The 24256-nt window shown below is 40.4% G+C and overlaps 1 protein-coding gene across 2 annotated transcripts in view; it reads left to right on the forward strand.

Moving 5' to 3' along the window:
• The window catches only part of COG6 (component of oligomeric golgi complex 6), a 129498-nt gene extending 115747 nt beyond the window's left edge, over positions 1 to 13751 (forward strand). The window contains exon 19 of one of the 2 annotated variants that reach the window (XM_053214691.1): positions 10037 to 10160. In XM_053214691.1, coding sequence (XP_053070666.1) covers positions 10037 to 10145 — 109 coding nt within the window. In that variant the 3' untranslated portion in view covers positions 10146 to 10160. Of the gene's footprint in view, positions 1 to 10036; positions 10161 to 13526 lie in introns of those variants that run through there. The other variant, XM_053214697.1, reaches the window with a different exon arrangement.
• Positions 13752 to 24256: the final 10505 nt, after the last annotated feature.

Here is a 24256-nt window from a genome sequence, read left to right on the forward strand (position 1 = left end):
TTTTATGAACATCCTTTATCAGACTGAGCAATTAAGGAAGTTAACTTCTTAAGGTCTTAGTTTGCTAAGAGCCATTCTGTTTATTGGTTTAATCTTGAATGGGTGTTGAATTTTGTCCAGTGAATTTTGCACTTCTATTTTGTGTTTTAAATGTTTATTTATTTATTTATTTTTGAGAAAGAGAGAGAGCACATGCACAAGTGTGTGTGCCCTTGTGAGCCGAGGAGGGCACAGAGCCCAAACTGGGGCTCAATCTCACAAACTGAACTGCAAGATCATGACCTGAGCCGAAACCAACTTGGACACTTAACTGACTGAGCCACCCAGGCACCCCTGCACTTTAAAATGAGCTCACATTGGTTGATTTTTAAATCTGAAGCCAATTTTACAATCCTGAGATAAATTCTACTTTGGTTCTGATGTATATATTATAAAACGTCATTCACTAATATTTTATTAAATGTTTTTGCATCTATGTTTATGAGAGTTGTTAAATTATTATTTTAAAATTTTTCCTATTTTACCTATGAGTAAGTAATAGGTTTTCTGTATGGTGTTTTTATGTCTTTATTTTCTAAATATTCTGCGATTCACATTTTGACTTTCCCTTTCTAACTGGCAAGTGGCAGAGATTTTTCTATTTTTTAGTGTTTGTATTAACTTCTAGATTTATTTCTTGTATTCAGAGAATGTTCTCTGTATTATTTCTACATGTTGAAATTAATAGATTTTCTCATTGTTGCCTAATACATAGCATTGTAATAAGTATTGCCTGGACACTTAAAATGAAGGTCTTGCCTGGGACTGAGAGGCTTCCTGGAATGTAAGATTTACTGTGGAAAAACTAAGGTCACCCTGAATAAACTAGGACTAGGCTCCTCTTTCTAAGGATAAAATTCATAGGTCACTGTCTTTCATTGAGGACCTCTTAGACCTTGCTGACTGTCCTTAAGCAGTGAATATAGTAACAAAATCATCTGAGAGCAGCATGAGTTTTTTCCTTCTACTATAAGTGACTGGATATTTTATATCTGAAATCAATAATTTTACTAGGCTGTCTAGATCAGTTTTTCATGGGCCATATATCACCTTAAGTTGTGGAATCAAATCTTCACTTAATTCTGGAAAGTTAAAAAATTTTTATATCAATAAACATTTTCCATTTCTATTAAGTTTTCCCTTCTTTGGAACTTTAGTCCTTCTCTGAGCTCTCACATTTCTGCTCTGTGCTCTTGGTTTAGAGAAGTGGTTGCTTCTTGAAGATTTAAAAATTTCGCAGCAATGTATTTAGTTAAAATTCTCATTTGTTAAATGTAAGTGCTTTCTGTACATGTTAAATTTCTATTTAATCCCTTAACCCCTTTATGGTATATTTGAAGAAGATAAATTCTTTCTGGCCCAGCTATTTGTAGTAAGTTTATGTGAAAGAAAATCAGTGCCATGTTTCAGGCTAGTAGGAATTCTTAATATCTGGGGTTGGGTGTGTTTGTGAATGGGTTACTAAAATCTTGTATCTCTCTATCAACTGAACTCAGAATCTGCTTCCTAGTCTCACTGACAGACTGTTTCTTGCAAAGTGGCTTGTCTCTGTGATTCCTCATTCCGTGTTACCTTCCAAGCTTCCTGAAGCTGCCAAGAGTACCTATGCTTCTTGTTTCAAACAAGAGATGGTTGGTTTTGAACCTCTAAGGGACAAACCCCAGAGAACACTACTCTGTTGATTCTCTGACATCTGCCGCTATGAGCATTTCTTCTTGGTATCTTTATCTTTACTGCTGTTGTCAACTTTTCTTCTGTACTATATTCATGATTAGATATACTTCCTGGTTTGCCATTCTTCTCCTTGTTGTTTTACTCTGCTGTTTTTGTACAACTCCAATGGTATTTTAAATGATCTATTTTGAAAAGACCAGTGCATTAACAGTAATAATTTTAAAAATTCTTTCTTCATCTCTTAGATATCTCTGCAACAAAAAATGGAGAAATTTTTGTTGTTGCTAAGTGGTTAAACTGATGAGTGCAGTGAGGCAGCTGGGATCACTAAAATTTTAGGTAAAACATCTTGAAGAATCAATTTTCATGGAGGAGTGGTAGAAAAAAAGAGACAAGAGATGGTCTTACCCCACAGCTGACGGTTAGTGAGTACACGCAGATACAGACGAAACACATATTTACAGATCACATCGGATCTGATTGGGCAAGTATTTTTCTGATTGTTGAGTTTTGTACTCTACCATTTTGTTGCACATTTTGAACATTAACCTTCTTTCTACCTAACACAAAGCAGAGATTTGTTAATTGTCTGAATACTTCAGTCAACATGAATAGCCAATTTGGAAGAGTTCTGAATTTTTCCACACTGACTAAATTAACCAGGTAATTGCCATATATCCGAAGTATTACCTGATGCTGACACTAACTTTTCTATTTATTCTTCTTGTTTCTTTTTGACTTTACAGACAAATTAACGCTGTGGTGGCTTCACTTCTTATCCAAATATTTTATTTATGAATAGGACCCTCTGATTCATATTTTCTATATTAATGCCAAAGCAATGTTTATATACTAATAGTAAACTGGACTGTTTATGCAGTATAGCCAGCCTGGCTTGTCATCGTTTCAGGGGAGCCCTTTTCTCAAGACATGAAAGGTCTAGTGTTAGAGATCAATAAACCCTTTCAGAATCCATCAACAGTAGCCAAAAACCCTTTCTGTTCAGCCAAATCTACTAGGTTGGGTCCTTTTCTCCATCAAGGATTAAGGAAACAAACACGAAAACAAAAACATTCTATTGACTCACACTCCCACACTGTGTTAAGCCGATTTATGTAGGGGGCAGTAGAGTTGTAACTGCCTTCAAATTAATCTTATCTTCCTCCAACGTTCAAATGAAATGTTTCCACCCTACCTTCCATCCTGCAAGATTTGCTTCATTCACACCTTATCTGGTGATATTCTGCAGTGCAATTAATGCTGCTATAATAATTTAATGAACTTTTACCAGGTGCCAGGAGTTGTGTTTTCCATGCCTTACTTCATTTAATCCTCGGAACAACTCTATCACAATGGGACCGTTATTAACCCAATTTACGGAAGTTTAATTTCCAGTGTAAGGAAATTGAAGATGAGAGAGGATAAGCACATTATGCAAGATCATATAGCTAGTTACCAGTGCCAAGAGTCTAACCTGGCCCATCTGCTACTACCAAGCAATAGTGACCCTCTGTGCACACTTGTTCTACTTTGAGCTTCTGTTATTCATATCCTGCCTTCTTAACCCAATGGTTTTCAATCGTAGCTGCACATTAGACACATCCATTGAGCTTTGAAAACAATATTAACTTCCAGAGATACTAAATTGATTTGGATGGGGCTCAAACTGGTATTTTTAAAAAACTCTAAGAGTTGACAACCAAAGCCTTAATCATACATTTTTAATGAAAGGGTCTGGGCATCTAACATGCACATGTAGCCTAACATATATATATATATTAGGATCCTAATAAGTGCATCTTTAAGTGAATTAGAAGACTATAGGTCGTTATTTGATTTATTTAGTAGAGTTTATATAACAGGAAAAAAAGAATACACACACATATCCAGACAGGATGCATGCTTAGAAAAGGCCTGAAGGACTGAAGCTATCGCCCTACACTGATATCAAGGCTCAGGGGCTGCAAATCAGTAACGGTCTCCCATGACAAAGTCTGCAAAGACTGGGAAAGGTAGCTGGTTTTGCAAATGCCTAATTTTCAACAGAAGCTCACAGGCATGCTAAGAAACAGGGAGACATGACCCATTCAAAAGGACACAATTTCCAAAAGCAGTTTTTTAAGAAGTACATGGTTCAGACTTAACAGCTATCTTAAGTATGTTCAAGGAACTGAAGGAGATTAGGAAAACAATATATAAATGAAGTGAGAATATCGACAAAAAGATAGACATTATTAAAAAAAAAACAGATTCTGGAGCTGAAAAATACAATAACTGAATTGGAAAATTCACTAGGCTGGTACGAAGACAAACAGGCATAAGTATGAGTCATCAAATATGAAGAAGACAAGTCATTTGAAATAATCAAATCTCAGGAGTAAAGGGAAAAAGAATGAAGAAAAGTGAACAGAGCCCAAGGGACTTACAGAATACCATCAAAAAGGTGAATATATACATATAGGAACCACAGAAGGAGAGAGAGAGAGAGAGAATGAGAGAGAAAGGGACAAAGAGATTATTTTAAAAATCAGTGGCTGAAAACTTCTCAAGTTAGAGAAAAGACATAGATATACTAATCCAAGAATCTCAGTGAAATTCATGGAGGATAAACCCAAAGAGACCCAAATGGAGACATAATCAAACTGTCAAAAGCCAGAGACAGAGAGTGTTGAAAACAGTAAGAGAAAAATGACTCATCATGTAGACCAATTAGACCTAATAGAAATGTACAGAACACTCCACCCAATGACAACAGAATGCGCGTATTTTTTTTCAATTGCACAAGGATTATTTTCCAGGATAGACAATATTGTGGACTACAGAATAACTCTTAAGAAATGTAAAAGATTGAAATCATACCAAGTATCTTTTCTTTCTTTTTTTTTTATTTCGGGGGGGGGGCGGGGAAGAAGGGCAGAGAGAGAGAGAGAGAGAGAGAGAGAGAGAGAGAAAGAGAGAGAATCCCAAGCAGGCTCCACTCTCAGCACAGAGCACCACATGAGGCTCAATCCCATAACCCTGGGATCGTGACCTGAGCCAAAATCACAAGTCAGATGCTCAATGGACTGAGCCACCCAGGTGCCGTATCTTTTCTGATCCTGATAGAATGAAACTAGAAATCAACAGCAGAAGAAAAACTAAAAAATTCATCAACATACGGAAATCAAACAACACACCTTTAAACAATAAATGGGTCAAAGAAGAAATTACAAAGGGGATAAGAAAATATCTTGAGACAAATAAAAATGCAAAAAAGGATACCAAAAGTTATGGGCTGCAGCAAAAGCAACTCTAAAGGGAAAATCTGTAGCTGTAAATACATTAAAGAAGAAGAAAGTCTCAAGTCAGGAACCTAACTTTATACCTTAAGGAACTAGAAAAAGAAGAGTAAACTAATTCCAAAGCTCATAGAAAGAAGGAGGTCGTAGAAATTAAAGCAGAGACAAATAAAACAGAGAGTAGGAAAACAGAAGAGAAAAATCAATGAAACCAAGAGTTAGTTCTTGAAAAGATTGACAAAAATGGCAGTCTTTTTGCTAGACTGCCTAAGAAAAAAATAGAGAAGGCTTAAATAATTAAAGTCAGAAATGAAAGGGGATATTACTATAGAGTTTAGAAAAGTAAAAAAGAATTACAAATATTATGAACAACTGTATGCCAACAAATTGAATAACCTTTATGAAATTGAAAATTCCTAGAAAAATACAACCTACCAAGACTGAATTGTGAAGAAACAGAAATTTTGAGTAGACCTAAACTGGTAAGTAGATTGAATCGGTAATCAAAAACCTCACCTAAATGAAAACCCCAGGACCAGATGGCTTCACTAATGAGTTCTACCAAATATTTCAAGAATTAACACCAGTTCTTCGCAAACTCTTTCAAATAATTGGAGAGGAGGGAACGATTCCTAATTCATTTTCTGACGCCATCAGTATCTTGATATCAAAGCAAGATAAAGACGTCGTAAAGAAAGAGTCCACAAAAAGTTGTTAGAACTAATAAACAAATTTATCAAAGTTTCCAGATGCAAAATGAAAATGTGATAATCAGTTGCATTTGTATATACTAACAACGAATAATCTGAGTAAGAAATTTAAATGGAATACAATTCCATTTAAAATAGCATCAAAAAGAATAAATTACTGGAGAATAAACTTAGCCAAAAGAGGCAAAAGACTTGTACACTGAAAACTACAAAACATTGCTGAAAGAAATTAGAGACATCACTAAATGGAAAGGCATCCTGTGTTCATGGATTGGAAGGCAATATTGTTAAGATATTATTACGACCCCAAGCAATCTCCAATCCCTACCAAAATCCCTAGGATGCTTTTTGCAAATATAGAAAAATCTATTCTAGAATTCATATGAAATCTCAAGGGACCCCCAAATAGTCAAACAATCTTGAAAAAGAACAAAGTTGGAGGTGTCACACTTCCTGATTTCAAAATTTACTACAATGCTACAGCAATAAAAATAGCATAAAACTGTCATAATGATAGACAAATGGACCAATGGAATAGAATAGAGAGCCCAGAAGTAAATCCTGACATGTAGGGTCCAATGATTTTCAACAAGGATGAAAAAGTCATTCAATAGCGGAAAGACAGTCTTTTCAACAAGTGGTGTTGGGAAAACTGTATACCTACACACGAATGAAGTTAGACACTTACTTTATACCATACATAAAAATTAACTGCAAATGGGTTTAAATACAAGACCTAAAAGCATAAAACTCATAGAAAACGTGGAAGAAAAGCTTTGTGTCTTTGGATTTGGCAATGATTTCTTGGATATCATGCCAAAAACCGGACAGCAAAATAAAAAAATAAGTTGGACTTCTTAGAATTAAAATTTTGTGCATCACAAGACGCCAGGGAACCCACAGAATGGGAGAAAATATTTGCAAATCATGTCTGATAAATGATTGTTATCCAGGATGCATAAAAATTTTCACAACTCAACAACAAAACAATTGAAAACTGCACCTCGGGCTTAAATGGATATCACCCCAAAGAAGACATGGAGATGGCCAACAATCACACAAAAACATAGTCAACATCACTAGTTATTAGGTAAATGCAAATCAAAATCGCAATGAAATACAACTTCATACCCATTAGATTGGCCATTCCTCAGAAAACAGAAGGTAAGTGCTGGTAAACTTGTTGAGCAAGTGGAACCCTTGTGCATTGCTGGTGGAAGGGGATAAGGTGGATCTGTTGGGAAATTATGGTGATTCTTTGAAAAACTAAACATAGAATTACCATGTGGTCCGATAATTCCACCTAGTATATATGCAAAAGAAAGAAAATCTGTACAATCAGGTGATTATGTACAATAGCCAAAGGGGAAGCCACCCAGAGATCAACGAAATGTGATCTCCACATACGACAAAATATTATTCAGCCTTAAAGAGGAAAAAAAAATTCTAACACATGCTACAACATGGAAGAATCTTGAAGACATTACGCCTAGTGAAAGAAGCCAGTCACAGAAGGACAAATACGAGATTCCACTTATAGGTTGGCCCTGGAGCAGTCGACCCCAGAGAGACAGAAACTACTTTGCTGGTTACCTTGGGTTGAAGGGAGGGCGAATGGGAAGTTACTGTTTCATGGGTAGATAGTTTCAGTTGGAGAAGCTGAAAAGTTACAGAGATGGATGGTGACTGATGGTTGCCCCAGAATGTGAATGTACTCAACACCACAGAAATGTACGCTTGGAAACGGCCAGAATGTCACATTTTAATGTTATGTGTATTTTACCATAAAAAATAAAATTACCCCCAGAAAGAGTCAAATCTAAAAAAAGAAAAATATTCACTAAGTTAGATGACCCATCAGCTTTCTTTTTTTCCTGGAAACCTCACTCCTGGTGGCCTCTGCCTTCTCTAATGTGGATTCATTGATCCCCAGGGACCCAGTGGTCATCCAAGGATTTCCCTTCCCAGCTCTATTGTTGGAGCCACTGCTTCCCTAATCTATGTCTTGATTTATTCCCTTGTTTTGGTGGACACTATTCTCTGTGAAAGGATGCATGGGTATTAAATCTTCTGAGTCCTTACGTGTTCTGGGCTGTCTTTATTTTGCGCTTTGCTGAATTGCAATTCAGTTTCCCTCCGCAAACTCACGGCGTTTTCCATCCGCTTTTCGCATCCAAGTTAGTGCTTTGTCGCTGCTCCACGGCACCTTTGCTATTACACCTCAGTCGCTATTGTTGATCCCTATTTTTTAGGTTTTATCAAATCTGATTTCCAACCTAAAGATGGTCTCCCTCTACATGTTTTTGTAAAATCAACAAGATGATTGGTAAATATCATTCACCGATGTTTGCCTACTGGTTTCCTTGCTGTGCTCAGGAAATTGTTGCAACTCCAGAGCTATAACCTGACTGTATAAAAGGAGTGTAGGAAATCGTCCGTAGTCCTAAGTCCCTCCTGATATTTTGTTTCATTTCCAAATAGCTTTAGGGTTGGGTTAGCTATTTATTTTCTCTAAAAATATAAAAGTACATCCCCCGAAAAACAAAATGTCAACTAAATAAAAACCCCTATTTGAAAACTTAAATCATTAGCTATCGTGTGTTACCTTCATATTTTCATTTTAGACTGTATTATTAGCCAAAAACCAGTCATCGCAGAGACTCGCTCTTCCTGCTTGATACAGCGTGACCCTGTGAGTTAAGAAAACATATTTTAAATCTCGTTTCACTTTTTTGTTTTGTTTTGTTTACTTTGTGCCTTTGTATGTGTTCCCATCTAAGTGTTTTCAATTTTTAAATAAATATTTAAGACTCAGATCTATATTTGGATGCATGCATAATCAACATCACCTTCAGTTAAACCTTCTGCATTTTGCCACAAATGGGAGAAATTGACCTTGATATTTTCCAGGAGGACAAATTCATAAATATGAGAACCGAAAAGAAAATCCTGCGCCAAGATAGCAAATGACTCATTGCAGCTTCTGTAGTGAAATGAAGACAGTTCGCAAGGCCGGCACATTTATGAAAAGTACAATAAATTATATAATACCACAAATAAGCACAGATAATAGGAGCCTGTGCCTTTTCCTTGATGCTGGAAATTTTTGTGTATCTAAGCCTTCATGTGCTTTACCTTCAGTGGGTTTTGTTCACAAAAACCAAATATTCTAGAGAGACCCCCAGGGTGAATCTGTCACTTAAAATCCTACTTTTGCTTTGCTACAGATGCTTTGTGTGGGAAGGAATAAAACCATCCTTCGTTTTTGTTTTGTGTTTTTCCTGTAAAGAGAGAGAGAAAACATTGATGAAGGAAATTTATAAATGACACCTTTAAAAATGGCCACCGTGTGACCTTCTTGACCCAGTTAACCTTTCTAACAGAGTAGCTGGCCTTTAGACCAGTAGGTTGGCTGGAGTTTTGCCATGCCTTAATTCTTTTTTTTTTTTTTTTTTTTTTGAGAGAGAGAGAGACAGACAGAGCATGAGTTGAGGGGGTAAGGGCAGAGGGAGAGGGAGACACAGAATCGGAAGCAGGCTCCAGGCTCTGAGCTGTCAGCACAGAGCCCAATGCGGGGCCTGAACTCATGAACCGGGAGATCGTGACCTGAGCCGAAGTCAGACGCTTAACTAGACTGAGCCACCCAGATGCCCCCATGCCTTAATTTTTTCTAACTCATCCTTTGACAAGGGTAGAAAGGATACATGGTTAAGCAAAAGAAGAAGGAGGAAGTGAAAGAAAGAATTAGGTAGCATGTAAATAGAGACCTGAGGTGTGGTGTCTACACATCCGGGACTTTCCCCAGGAGGGTGTACAGCTGCACCCGGCCTTCTCAGAGACCAGCCAACTCTGTGTGCTCAGCTCTTCCCCCCATCTTCCCTGCAGCCACCCTGGCAGATCCAGTGTGTTTCCACCCAAGCAGACCTGCCTCTACCACTCGCTCGTCCCCAGATTTCCACACGCTCCTGCTCCCCCCTCATGAAGACTTAGTGGAGGGCGGGCCCAATGCCTTTGCTGCCCTCGTATCTCCTCCCCAAGACAGGTCCTTTTAAAACAGGCTTAGTGCAGGAAGGGAGGGTATGCGTGGTAAATATGGTACCAGGGTATCCACTGTCCCGTCCTAGCCTTCCAAACAACTGTCTGAGGCGGGCAGTATTATGGGTCGAGGAGGTTGGAGAATTCCGTCCAGGTCACTTTAATGCCCCTGTCCCCCCTACCCCCACACCCCACCACCCTGGCCCAAGTGACAGGGTCTTACAGCGTTCCAAGGCCAGTGGTTTCTGGCTCCCGACAGGAAGCCTGCTGAGCGTTCCATTGCCTCTGCTTCCTACCCAGCACCTCCTGCCACCCAGAGGAAGGATGTCTTGTGCCTTTTGTTCTTGGAGAAGTTGCAGACGATAACCTCTGGGGAGCCCCCGCAGGCCTTGCCGCTCTCCGTCTGTGACAGAAGAGAGCATTTCCGTCCACCAGACTCTAGGTATGTGTCTTGCCCCTGATGCTCCCACCTCTCATCGTCCCACCCCCAGTGGCCGATGGCTTTGGGGCTTGTAAGGTGGTTGGATAAGAGTTCCAAAAAAATCAGGATTGGAATCCTCTCTCCATTAAAACGGAAATGGCGATTTGGTGAAATGAAGATCAACCAGCAAAACACACTAATGATGGCTATGAGACCCCAGTAGGCATGCATTTCTATTCTTCGAGAAATCTCAGGTTGCTGAATGTAGCCTGGTGGACGTTTGTATGACAGAACTGATTATGCAGGCGTGAGTCACAGCGTGAAACCAGTCCGTGTGTCTGTGCATTCCCCGCCTACCCCACCCCTAGCCACCAGAGGAATCTTGCTGTGAAAGTTTTGCGTTCATGTACCAAAACGGCCTCCACAAGGGAGAGAGGCGATTCCCCACTCCGGCACTGATCTTCTGTGTGGCTTCCTTTAACGATCCCAAAGAACATGGCTCTGATGTGCCAGCTGTACCTGGGCAGAAGCAGAAAAGAAAGTGTCTTAGTCTGTTCTGGCGAAGATAACAGGAGTACCACAGACTGGGTGGCTAAACAACAGAGATTTGTTTTCACCATTCTAGATGCTAGAAGTCCAAGATGAGGGTGCGGGCAGACTCAGTTCCTGGGGAGAGCTCTCTTCCTTGTTATGCCCTAACATGGCGGAGAGGGAGAGGGGAAACTGCCTTGTGTCTCTTTTTATAAGCACATTAATCCCATTATGGGATTCCATCCTCATGACCTAATTACCTCCCCAGAGTCCCACCTCCACATCCTATCACAATGGGGACTAGGATTTCAACCTGGATAAAACACCAACATTCAGCCATCGCAGGTGGGGTGCACTGAAAGAGGCTCCTGAGGGCGAGGCTGTGATGGATGGTGGCGGTCACAGCAGTGGCCCTCAGACACTCAGTGGGAAACAGCTCAACAGTGGCGATCAGAGGCGAGGATGAGAAGCTTCAGCAATGCAGCTTTAGGGAATTGAGGCACGGGCAACAGGTGGTCCTAAAGAAGGCTTGGATGGGGCAGGAGACACAACTGTGGTTCATCCTGCAGAGGAGCCCAAATGAACATTGGTGAGAACAGATGTTGGGGATTCCCCATCGATAAGTAAAGGACCGTGGAGGTCCTGCAATCACAGGTGTCAAAATGAACCAGCAAAATAAAGATCATCTATGTTGATAGGACTCCATTTGATTTATGTATTTATTTGTATATTTATTTACTTAGTTTTACATTTTTCATGTCTATTTATTTTTGAGAGAGAGAGAGCGTGCCAGTGGAGAAGGGCAGAGAGAGCCGGGGAGAGAAAGAATCCCAAGCAGGCTCCACGCTGTCAGCGCAGAGTCTGACACGGGGCTCGATCTCACAAACCCTGAGATCCTGACCTGAGCCGAAATCAAGAGTTGGGACGCGTAACCAACTGAGCCACCCAGGTGACCCAAGAAATGCCAATATTCTTGATCTTCAATATCACTTAAATGGGAGATTAATTGTTCGTTGTACTTGTGTGAATCAATGTTTGTGGTAGAAAGTGTCCCATTAATCTTCTGGGGGTTTGCTCTCAATATGAGTACCTGAGTTGGTGGTTTGAACCCCAACTTAGAAATGGTGATATTTATCCTTCTGGACATGCGAGTGCTTTCCCACTAGCATACACTAGCCCAGGTCACCAAAAACCGTTATGTAGCCAATTGTGCATTTACTGTCACCTTGATGTCTGCTTTCTGTCTCTCCCAGGTCCTTGGCAGGCAAACTTATTCCACGGCTGTCTTTCCAGCCCCACATCTTGGTGTCTCAGCCCCTCCATGTGTCATTGGCATCTCTTCATTGGTCCCACCTCAGCTGTTTTGTGTGGATCCCTCATTATGCACCCAAAACCTTCTGCTCATATAATGTTACTTTTGAAAACTGTACTTTTCCAGGATGCCTGGGTGGCTCAGTCAGTTAGGCTCAGGTCATTATCTCACAGTTCGTGGGTTCAAGCCCTGCGTTGGGCTCTGTGCTGACAGCTCGGAGCCTGGAGCACCTGCTTCGGATTCTGTATCTCCCTCTCTCTCTGCCCCTCCCCTGCTCATGCTCTGCCTCTTTCTGTCTCTCAAAATTGAATAAACATAAAAACATTTTTTTAAAAAAACATGGACTTTTCCAAAAGGTTCTTGGATTAACTTTTAAGTCAAGTCTTTCTCCTTGGGTCCTTATCAGATTGTCACAATTCATTTCCATCTGGTTATCCTCAGATTGGCACTGTTGGTTATCCATAGGTTATCCAGTGCAGCATCCTTCCTTAGGGCCCCCCTTAGTTTTTGCTCATACTAACTTTTCACCTAGAGTCTGCTCCTAACATAGACCTATTTGAGAAAGGGTAATTTCAGTGTTGTTTCCTCAAGGGACAAGCTCCAGGGGCTGTAAAAACCCTATAGGATCTTTGGGCTGAACTTGTTCTCCTACCGTACAAGGTAAGTGGGGTTCAAGTTGCAAATGTACTTCATTCATCTCCAGTTGATTTATGTGCCTAGTATCATAGTGGGTTAGACATGGAGGGCCTGGGTGACACAGTTGGTTAAGTATCTAACTCTTGATCTCCACTCAGGTCACGATCTCACAGTTTGTGAGTTCAAGCTCCGCATCAGGCTCTGTGCTGATAGCGGGGAGCCTGCTTGGGATTCTGTCTTTCCTTCTCTCTGCCCCTCCCTGCTTGTTCTCTCTGTCTCTCTCTCTCTAATAAGTAAAAAACTTAAAAACAAAAACAAAAACAAAAACCAGACATGTTCCCCAATGTCAAAGACTTAGTAGTTGGGTCCGTCCAAGAAAACCTAGGCGTGGATGAGAACTCACAATGATATGTTACAAGAGCTGACCCTTCTTCCCTTGTCCGTTTGAGGCTGACATTTCTTTAACACTTTTAATATAGTGGGGCCTCTGTAATATTCTCTCCTTTTGGTTCTTTTCTCCTGTCTCTTTACTTTCTTCCCCCGAATGCCAGATAGAAACATTAATCTTTCATAGTTAGTGGATAATTTCGTACTCGTTTTTGGAACTCTCTTATTTTGCCTCCAAAGCTTACTCTCTGGTTACATAATCTTGTACCTCCGTTTTTTTATATATAAAATAAGAATAATACTAAGCGCTTCCTTATAAATTTTTTTGTGAACATTAAGTGGAAAAAAAAAATCAATGTGAAGAACTCAGCCCAGTGCTTGAAACTTGTTAAATAGTCAATAAACCATAGCTATGGTTTGCCTATCAGAATTATTATTACCTGCTATCACCGCCCCTTTATTTGGCCATCGAGGAGATAAGGGCCATTTGCTCTCATTTCCAGAGTTCGGAGCAGTGTGCGTCATTCGTCAAGTATATAACCTGAAGCAGCTGCTGAGGTGGTGGCACCATCGGTGTGGGTCACTTCCTTTCTAACTGATGACTGCCTGACTCAGACTCATGAGGGAAGGGAGGACAGAGCAGCCATTTCCATGGAACCAACGCTCCCAGAAGCTGACCACAGTTTTAGTGATGGCTCCAAGGGGCCAGTCTTCATCACAGGTATGTCTCGTGAGGATGCCACGGCCAGAAGAATTTTATTTTAACAACTTTCATATTACATATGAAACTAAATGTGCATTGCTCTTTGGCATTTTCTTATTTTTTTTAACTGTTTATTTTATTTTGAGAGAGCGAGCCCGTGCAAGTGGGTAGGGGCAGAGGGAGAGAGAGAGAGAATCCCAAGCAGGCTCTGCACTGTCAGAGCCCAGAGACCAATGCCGGGCTCGACCTCATGAACCGTGAGATCGTGTCCTGAGCCAAAATCAAGAGTCAGCCACTTAAGCAACTGAACCACCCCGGTGCCCAACTCTTTGGCATTTTCAAAGAAACTTAACAGATCATTACTTACCATATTTTACAGATGGGGCAAGTGAGACTCCAAAAAGTGGTTTACTCCCCCCAGAATTAAAGCTGAAGTAAAATACAGATGTTTTGAAATCTATACTAGAAAACTCTACCTGTGATACTGTGACCTTTCCCTTAAAATTAGGTCCCACTGGACATCACTCCCTTCTCACAGCTATTTCTTTCCCCCTTATGTATTTTCTCTTTTCCTTTTGGGCAGAGTCATCTTTTTATTATAGACATTGAATAAGGAAGACGTAGCAATAACTTGAGAATTGACTACTTACACTATCTCCTTTTGGTTCTGGGAAGACAAAAAAAATATTATTTAACGAACAAAATTTTAGTATGAAAATATGTCATGTGCATTGAAAAGAGACTTGTTCCTTTTCAGATGTATGGTGAACAAAGCCTGGAGTGGATTGTTCAGCTTCTGACAACCCCCAGACCACTTATTAGGTACTCATTTTTATAATGCTCACTACTCTGGTTTTTGCTGATATTGTTGATGACAAGAACATGAATATCAGTTAATAACTGAAAAGTTTTAATATATGTATATATATATATATATATATATACACATGTGTTAAAGGTATATATACACATGTGTCTGTATATATTCATGTACATATAAACATGCATTTATATACAAGAAAAACACAAATGACTCCAAAGAATGATAAAATTCTAAATTAATCTTTTCTTCTTACTGTTTTAGACAAATATTTGCTTTTTATTGCGCTTCTATGGTTGATTTCTATTATAGATGAGTGCTTTTACTATGGCTTTCTGCTCAGCATAATAATTTCTATCTGTGTGAAATTATTCTGATTGCTACCTGCAAGGCTCTGTGACTTCAATTGTTTGAGGAACATGGTGCCATTCAGATAATGTTCAAAAATGCAAATATTCACGGTAGGAATGTCCACAAAAGTCAGTTTCCCACATGAAATTGAAGAAAAAATAGCGGCAGAAGTATGATAATAGTAAATTGGTATAAAAGAACCAAAACACCATGGGGGCCGTGGCTAAAGGTTAGAAGGAGGAAGCAAGACAGTGTTCTAGTTGAGAGCTCTTACAAATCAGTGCTCCAACCTTGACTGCCTCAAACTCTGACTTTCATGTCAAATCAAACCGACAAAAGACTTTCTGTCAGATTTTCAGATTCTACTTGGAACGTTTTTAGAATCCGCTCCCTGATGTTTATGATTAGAGTGTCTACCTCTTGACACTCTTTGAACCAGGCTATTTTTAAGCATCTGCGCAGATTTTTGCTTTCTTGAGCTTCAGGATTTCTGATTTCTGCGTGTCAAAGTCAAGCTTCCAGCTGTTTAAATCATAGACAGGGGGCAGAGTTGGTCCAATTACTAGGGGAGTTGGAGTCTCTAGGAGTTGGCGCAGTTCACATGACAAAGGGTGAAAAGGAGAGGATCAGAAAGACTGGACTCCGTGTCTCCATAAGACCAGCCCCTGAGCGGATGTCTCCCCTGGGGTTGAAGCACCCATTTTAGGAATTGTGAAGGCGATTACTAATGAGTCAGTCCTTCCTTTTGTTGTTGTTTGTCTATGAGGAAAGTAGAGCAGGGTTTCTCAACCTCGGTGCTACTGGCATTTGAGAGCAGACCATTCTTTGTTGTGCAGGGCGGTCCTGTGTATTATACAATTATTAGCAACGTCTCGGGCCTCTACCTACTAGATGCCAGTAGGCCCCCCTAGTTGTGACCATAAAAAATGTCACCAGACATTGCCAAATGGCCACTTGGATGAGAGTGTGGAGCAAAATGGCTCCTATAGGGGAACCACTGAAATAGATGTTTGATGCTTTTATTCATTAAGATAAAATTTTCTAAATTATTGGCTCCCAAACATTCTTTCCTCTTGCCTTAGAAAGGGAAGTGATAAAGCTTTACAACTAACATGTATCATATACTTTTGAATGTTGAATTTTTTTTACCTAACAGTAGTGACCGCCTTATAAAAATGACTCATTTTTTTAAGGATTCGTTCACAGAGTATCACAAGATACTCGTTCCCATTATTTTTCTCTTGCCCTTCTTTTCCCTGCCCCAATTTCTCCAGAACTTCTATAGAAAGTAGAAGAAATGGAAGTGGCTCTTACCTCTGTAAGTTTGAAGTTATGATATTGCATTTTGGGGATATTGTTGACCTAAGAGAAAATAGAGAAAGTGATTTGAAGATTTACTAAGGCAGACTAAATTTTAACTCAAAGAGCAGGGAGGGGGTGGTGATATGTATTGTTAAACATTTTGGCAGAAGGTGACTACATCCTCTTTGTATCTGCTTTGGAGAAGAATGCATCGAAGAACTTAGATACCCACCCTAGACTTTGCAAACCAGATCTCTACTATTTTAGAGACAGTTACCCAGATGGGCCCCCATAAGAAACGTGGCTCTGGCAGGAAGGAATGTTGTCACGTATCATGAGATAATTCTCAGTGAGGAATCAAGAGGAACCATCCAAAGAACGAATGTGAAATAACTAAGGCACCAGAACTCAAGAACCCTGATTTTAAATTCCTCCTTCTACACCACACCCCTTACCTTTTTTGTGTTATTTGCACCATTTTTTTTGAAAACACTAAATTTAAGCTGTTAAGATTATGCAGATTGTGCCTCAGTCTTTGAGATAAGATAGACCTTACTGCATCTGTTTTTGGAAATCTTCAAAAGGAGTAATCCAGTCTAATTCATCTCATTTCCATTCAACTCATTCATTACATTGTGGTTTGGGCCCACAGTCATGAGAGTGGCCTTTGACATTGTCTTCCACAGATATATATCCCTTGAAAAAAGAAAAAGAAGTGACTGGACTTGGGTATTCTGTCTGCACTGATACTTTTTTAATTTCACTGATTATTTTCCTTTTTAACGCAGTTACCTTTGTCTTGGGCATTAGTTGAATCTTTGTTTCTCCAAAAGCAATAGAGACCTTTACGGGAAGTCTACGTATCTGCTTGCTTCCTAAAGCTTTGGGGCAGGCCATTCACACCTCTGAAACCTTTAGGAATACCCAATGTTGAAACAAGCTTTGAAGTGACAATATTTAGTCATAGACTTTGACAAAATCTTTATATGTTTGTGCAGATTTTACAAATTCCATGCATTTTAAGTAATCTATTCGTTTCATCCCAACAACATCCTCACTCGGTTCACCCAGAAACTTATGAGTTTAGGTATGTATTTTATAGAATTGTGTTCACAATTTATTGCTGAATTAAATTTGATTCCAGATGACAAATTTCAAAAGAGGGGCTTTAATTCCCTTGGTTGTAGCAGAGAGAATTGTCCACATGCTTGGACCATCTCAGTCTCAAATACAGCAAAAGGTGTAGATGTTGGCTGAAAAGAAAGGAAAATTATAACCAGAATAGATTCTTACAGTAACTCTCCTTTCAATTATATTCTTTAGAAACAAGACTTTATAATATACCATATATAACATAGATAATATGAAAAGTGATCTTGAAGTTTCAGAGAGATTTCTCCCTCTGATTGTAACAAAGTACAGTACTTTCCCTAAAGCCCTTTACTTTGAAAGATGAAGGTTCTGGATATTTGGTGACTTTCTGACCTTTAAAATCCAGTATGTAAGTGCTCTCCAGTGTGAGCTTGAGCCACTATACATTCTGAAAACAGAACATCGTGTGCCTGAAATGCTCTGACTCAAGTCCTCATAAAGTTCATAGCCCTTTTTGAGAAACTGAAAGACTCCCATACCAGGACCAGAAGGCGAATGTAAGAGGAATTAAATAGCCTTTAATTTTTTGTAACCAAATAAATTTCCCATCAGAACAGGCTGCATAATTTTTCTAGGCCAGTGTAAAATGAACATGCAGGTCCCCTTGTAAAACTTATTAAGAATTTCAGGACAGTGATGATTAAACCAAGTGATGAGCTCTTCTAAGCATGACTTTTTTTTTTCTTTTTTCTTTGAGAAAGAGAGCACGCCTGAACAGGGGAGAGGGAGGAAGGGAGAGGGAGAGGGAGAGAGAGAGGGAAAGAGAGAGAGACAGAGAGAAAGAATCTTAAGCAGGCTCTATGCTCAGTATGGAGCCCGACAAGGGGCTTGATCCCATGACCCTGCCAAAATCAAGAGTCAGATGCTCAACTGACTGAGCCACACAGGTGCCCTCTAAGCAGGACATTTTTAGAAAGAGACATTTTTTTCCTTTTACTTACTGAGTCCTTCTTTCTCATTCAGCTGGGTACTTTGTAACTCACTGAATGTCTTTAGGTTTTCAGAACAGGTCAGGGAGATTACTTCCATGATCCATCTTGTGTGAAGGAGAAGAATGTGACTTTTGAATAATACTGTAAACCTTTTCACCCAAAACACTTTTAACCCAAACCGTATTTTATTACATGTAGACATCATGAATTCTAAGAATCACTATTGTTTTATGTATCGTATTGTTTTAGGGAAAAAATAAACGATACTACTATTAAATATGATACATCCATTGTAAAATGAACTGTAAGTTCAGAGTCATTGCAATGTTAAAGATCTTAGCATTGATGAAGATGTGGATCTCAGTGGAGAGGTCTTGCAACACTGCGAGCTACCTACCATCATCTCCTTACCATGTTAGGTGCAAAGGCTCTCTTGTTGATAGGAATGAGGCCCAGAAGTTGAATGAGAGGTGCTAAGGTCGGATGTCCCATCAGGGATAGAGCGGTAGCATAGCCCACTGGGCTGAACCTAACACTTTCCCCCCCTTAGCTCTGCTGCCTCGTCTCTTTGGTAACACCATTCATTGGATCAGTTATAAAGAAAGAAGAAAATGACAGAAAACCAGATTAGACAAGGGGAATTGTGCACACGAATGTGAATGCTTTCTTTTAGTACATATATCTGTATGAATTTACTATACATGTGTATTTACTATATACATGTATATTTTATTATTTTTAAAATTTTTTAAAATATCATCTGTACACCCAACGTGGGGCTTGAACTCATGACACTGAGGTCAAGAGTCGTGTGTTCTACCAACAGAGCCCAGCCTAGTGCCCCATATATGTATTTTAAATGACACTTGGGAAACACTATTTTTTGTATGAAGTTTAAGCAGTTTATATCTCATTTTTTATTAGTTTCAAGATATTGATGATTTTAGATGTATGTCTCATTTCAAGACTATGCGCAGACACATGCATAGTCTATTTTGGGGAGGTGCGTGATACAGTTATTTGTGCGATGAACACCGTGAGAGTTTAAGGTAGACCTCTACATCAAGTTACCCATCAAGATGAAAGACAGTTCGTAAATAAGCCATTGGGTCAACTAAGGTTACGGAAGGGCTGTCATCTCTGGGTTGAAAGTCCCGTGGATGTAAATGTTCTGGAATTGCAAAAGAACTTTTTGGAGATACTTATCAGAAATGATTTCTTCCTTATTAGCATACACCCTACCGACACACGCATATACACGCGTACAATGTGCCCACGAATCAGCCCCCCAAACTTCCACTGCAATCTTACTATCTCATAACTCAAGTTCCTTGTGTGATGATTGCCACTCTCCCTAAGAGATGGGCTGTGACTTCAGAGAAGGAAAATCTCCAGGCAGTCTTTGTGTCTCACCCCCACTCCGTCCTGCAGGAGAAGGAGGATGGGTTGGAGCCCGGCTGGGATGTGGAGCCGTGGGAACTGGCTTCCCCTACACTGGATCCCCTGGGTGGAGGTCGCGCTTCCCCCCGGGGGGCAGCAGGGCCAGGTGGCCCAGACGCCTCTGGAATTCCAGGGTGACAATGGCAAATGGGCACCGGGGGGCTGTGTCTGTGTGCTCACAACTAAAGCTCAGACATCCAATACAAGGTACCAGTACCAAACAAAAGCTAATATTAAAGTCGATCTTTCAGAAGAGGTGGGGTAAAAGGAAAAGGGATTTGGAGAAAAGCTGTTGGCACTGTGGCTTTTAAGACTCACACAGCCTAAGACAAATTCAAGCTACATTCTTCCAAAGACATTCTTTAGCCTGAAAGCCACAACTGGTGGAAATCTGCAAATGCCTTGGACAGCAGTGGGCTTAATCAGATTTAGGTGGGAAAAATTAAACAAGGAATGTTTTAGAAAATCAACTTTAGTTCCTCGCTTCGTCTCCCTTCTCTTTTTTCATTTTGCTTTTCTTTTGCTTCTTAGTGGGAGGGGAAAAAAGATATCCATTCTATTATTCCTTAATTTTCATCTTGCAGCTCATTATCTCAATCAGCATGTCACAGTTGAGTGCATTGATTTCTGAGAAAAATTCCAGCAGGTTTTTGTAGCTCTTGATGAGCTGTGGCTAATCGCTGCAGTTAAATTTTCTGTCATGACCTGAAACGGATTGTGAGTGTTTGATTGGCAGGAAGGTTAAATAAAGAAATGGCATGCAGAAGTGATCATATGCTTTCTTGGCTCTTGGGGATACTGGAAGGGGAGAAAGAAGGTCAGAGATCATGAAACAGTAACCATCTAAGACCAATTGAAGAACACTTTTATCTGAGCCCAAATGGGGTCCCAGCATAATACTATACGATGAAGGAGAGGCTGCAGGTACCCAGGGCTTTGGGATACAGCATCTTCCAGTACAAAAGGTGGAAGAATCTGGTCTACACAGGGAAGGTTCCCATCAGGAATACGATCAGACATTGTGAGCAGTGGATTGCATTGTTAGTCACTGGAGCCCCACGACGGACTTAGAAACAATGAAGAGAGCTGCTTTCCTGTGAGAGTGGCTGGAAGCAAGGACTGGGTGTTTGAATCACTGCTTACCTATAGCTTGGTACTCTATACTCAGTCTCTCTCTGCTTTCAGCCTCCCCGTTTGTGAAATGAAAGAAACAGAAACTAATTTACCTCCCAGGGTGTCTTCATAGCCTCATGTATGAAAGAGGTTTGGAAGGGACAAATGGAACAATCTGAAGACGTTCTGGGCCAGAGTTAAGATCAGTTATCTGGAGAATTAAAGTACATGAGGCTTGAAATGAAAGAATACAAAACCCAAACCTATGCTGTCCCACCCCGCACCCTCCCCCCCCCCCAAAAAAGAAGAGAATATATAAAGCAAGACAACATAAATCTGTGGAAGTAGAACCCAGAGGCACGGGATGCCTCTGGGGTGTGGACAGTCAAAGAAGACATCTGGTCAACATCAGGTATGCACTGAAAACCTCAAGGGACGCGGTAGTTTACAAACCGCAGAATCTACAAGATCAGGACAAAGCTATGATTGTGGGTGGCAGTGGAAATTGATGAGAGAAGCAAAAGAGAAATTTATGTTTGTCTGTAAACAAAAGGCGACACAGTCAGGAAGGGCGAGAAGGAGAAAGGATGCAGGGAGCAGAGCGTATGGACTCTGTGCAAATCCAGTTTCAAAAAGTAGCGGAAAACACACCTAGTTAATTTAGAGAAAAATTAACGAAACCTAAAACTAAAATAAACAAAAAAGCCTCCTCTCTTCCCTCCCCAGCCAAATAGATTGTTTGAATTACACAGACGGTTAAGCGCAAATGGTTATCTGGTTGCTTCTTGCAGACACAGTCTTAATTAGCAGTTTTCAACTCAGTCTCAGAGTAGACAAGATGAGATTCTGGGGAGGACCAAGTTAAACCAAGTGAGTCATGGCTCAGAACCATCCAGTGTGTCTGCAGTGGAAAGAAGAACAAAGCAGGTGTTTCCTCGCTGCTTTGGGAACCATCGGCATAGAGGCATGATGGATACATTGGCGGTAAGCAGGCAGGATGGGTGAAGTGGATGCCCTTCTTGTCCTTGTCCTCTCTCTGGTAGAGCTGGCAGTGGACTGTGCAGAAGATGGGGTCAGGAGAGTGTTTGTTGTACTCTGAAGCACAGGAACCAATACTGCTTTCTGCCTACAACAGTACTTAAATTTCCAATGCTGAAATATGACACGGGGGAGAAAAATGTAATAAATGACTGATTTGGACACCAATCCAGATCAAACCTTGTTTTCAAGGCAACGTGAATGGAAAATAAGCTGTCAGAATTGAGGTTGACGATTGTGGTGTTCCTTCTTTCCATTTCCGCATCTGATTAGCCCAGGTAGTCACCGGCAGCCTGGTCAAATATCAGGAAGCACCTTCCCTACCACGACCACCTTCCATGGAATCTCAAAACCCTTGTTTTCTTGGTTGCACTTGGAGAACTTGTGGCCTCCAGGAAAGCATTGGGCTTGTCCGAACTAGACAGGTGTTGGATATTGAATATTTTTCTTTGAAACTCAAGAGGAAAGACCTAGCAGAAAGCACAATGGGTGTCCCCTCCTACTTCCTGCCACTGTGCCTTTTCTGCACCGAGAACATCACATTCCAAATTGGCACAACAGGTAGACCCATTCTGGGAAGATGGGCAAATTCTCACACATCTTTATGTCCTCAACACATTTTGCTTCTTTGAGCCCCTTTCCAAAAAGGAGAGAACTGTCCTAGCCATAAGGCTTTGGATTAGAAGAATTGGAAATAAGAAATGTCCTGGCTCAACTGCAATCTTATCTCAGATGAACTATAAAGAGATGGAGGGGCCCTGTCCAAACACCTGGTGGTGCTCACAGCTTACCCCTTCCAGGAGCACATCACCCTTAAATCAAGACCGCGGGCACTGGGCCCTGGAAAAGTAGTTCTTGGACACAACTCGGTACCTTTCACCAAAGGCTCATCTCTTCCATGACATATGGACATTTTAAGATCTGCAAATAAATTATACTAGGCAATAAAAGGGCTGTGTGAGCTCAGAGTTGCAAATGGAAAATTATGGGGAATTTTCAGCATTCTCACAATAAAGGAGACGGGGCCACAACATCATTTCTGTGTGTGTGTGTGTGTGTGTGTGTGTGTGTGTGTGTGTTTGGTTTGAGAAAGAAAGCACGTATCCCAATTCCTAGGAAAATGGCACCACCTCCTAATTAGCTACCCCCTTTATACCCTAACTCCCCAACCACCCGTTCTCTTTTTCTAAGAAATATAAGTGAATACAACTTTCCCTGGAAGTGAGCCCTAACACTGATTTTATGCCGCTTATTCGAAATGATTTAAAACAAATATTTTTGTGAACTTTGGATCCTCGAATTAAGAAAAACTGTTTATAAACAGATACTGACATGGTTGCTGACATAGTTGACTCAGAAAATATAAGCCTCCCTTCCAGCTAGCCCCCTGAAATAGTATTTGTAAATGATGAATTTGTGTGTAAAGGAACAATTTCCTGTAAATCAATGTACCTTACTTTAGATTTCAGTTTAATAGAAAAAAAAAAAAAGAGCCCTGTCCTTGGAAAACAAATGGCATACAAATTGCTTATGATCTTCATAGAAAAAAGCCATATGTTATTTGGGGTGATTTATTTAGACTTTCAATCCCTTCTCATTAGAAACCTGCATTTCTCAATAATGTTCCAATTAAACTAACACGGCAGAATAAATCTGGGATACCTGTATTGATAATAAATGGACACAGGCTGATACTTTGAGCATTTTCATTGTAAGATGCACCCTAATAAAGAAATAACAAGAGATGCTTTTAATAATGCCATCGCCATGAAATGGCTTTTGGTTTTTCCAGTTTCAGCCCTTCTCAGAGCTATTTCAGTTCTGAAAGAGAAGAAAAATAAACAAGGGCCGCTCACCACGATTGAGGACAAACGATGGAGCAAATCTATAGGAAAATCGGCTCCCGGTTTCAGCTCTACTCTCTGAGGCAGGGAATTGAAGCTAGTCTCACCTCGAAGGTGTGTTAGAATAGCAGATTCGGGGTCTCTGAGGAGGTATTTGTAAAAGTATTGTGTGATTCTGCTCGCCTTTTAAGAGAATATAGGCAAAAACACTCTCTTATCTAATGGGTGCTTTTCTCTCAGAAATCAAATTCCTCACTCCATAAAATTTCCTCGAGAGGGAGGTACATTGTTGATTCCTGCCTCTAAGGGATCGTTGCGCCAATTGGGAGAAGCACGAAAGCCCCAGAGGGAACATTTTGACTTCCCAGCATGCAATTAAATGCTAGGAGCTGCGGAGTCTTTTGCACAGTTCCTGGGGGGCTGGAGAGCCATAGGGATCCTGCCGTCAGTCTAGAGAGGGCCCCAACCACTCAGCATAACGGAGCTTTGTGTTTGTTAGGCGAAAACAGGACAAGAGCAGCAATGAAGTTCAGGGAGT

Source organism: Acinonyx jubatus, chromosome A1 (assembly GCF_027475565.1).
Source record: "Acinonyx jubatus isolate Ajub_Pintada_27869175 chromosome A1, VMU_Ajub_asm_v1.0, whole genome shotgun sequence".
In the NCBI taxonomy this organism is placed as follows: domain Eukaryota; kingdom Metazoa; phylum Chordata; class Mammalia; order Carnivora; family Felidae; genus Acinonyx; species Acinonyx jubatus.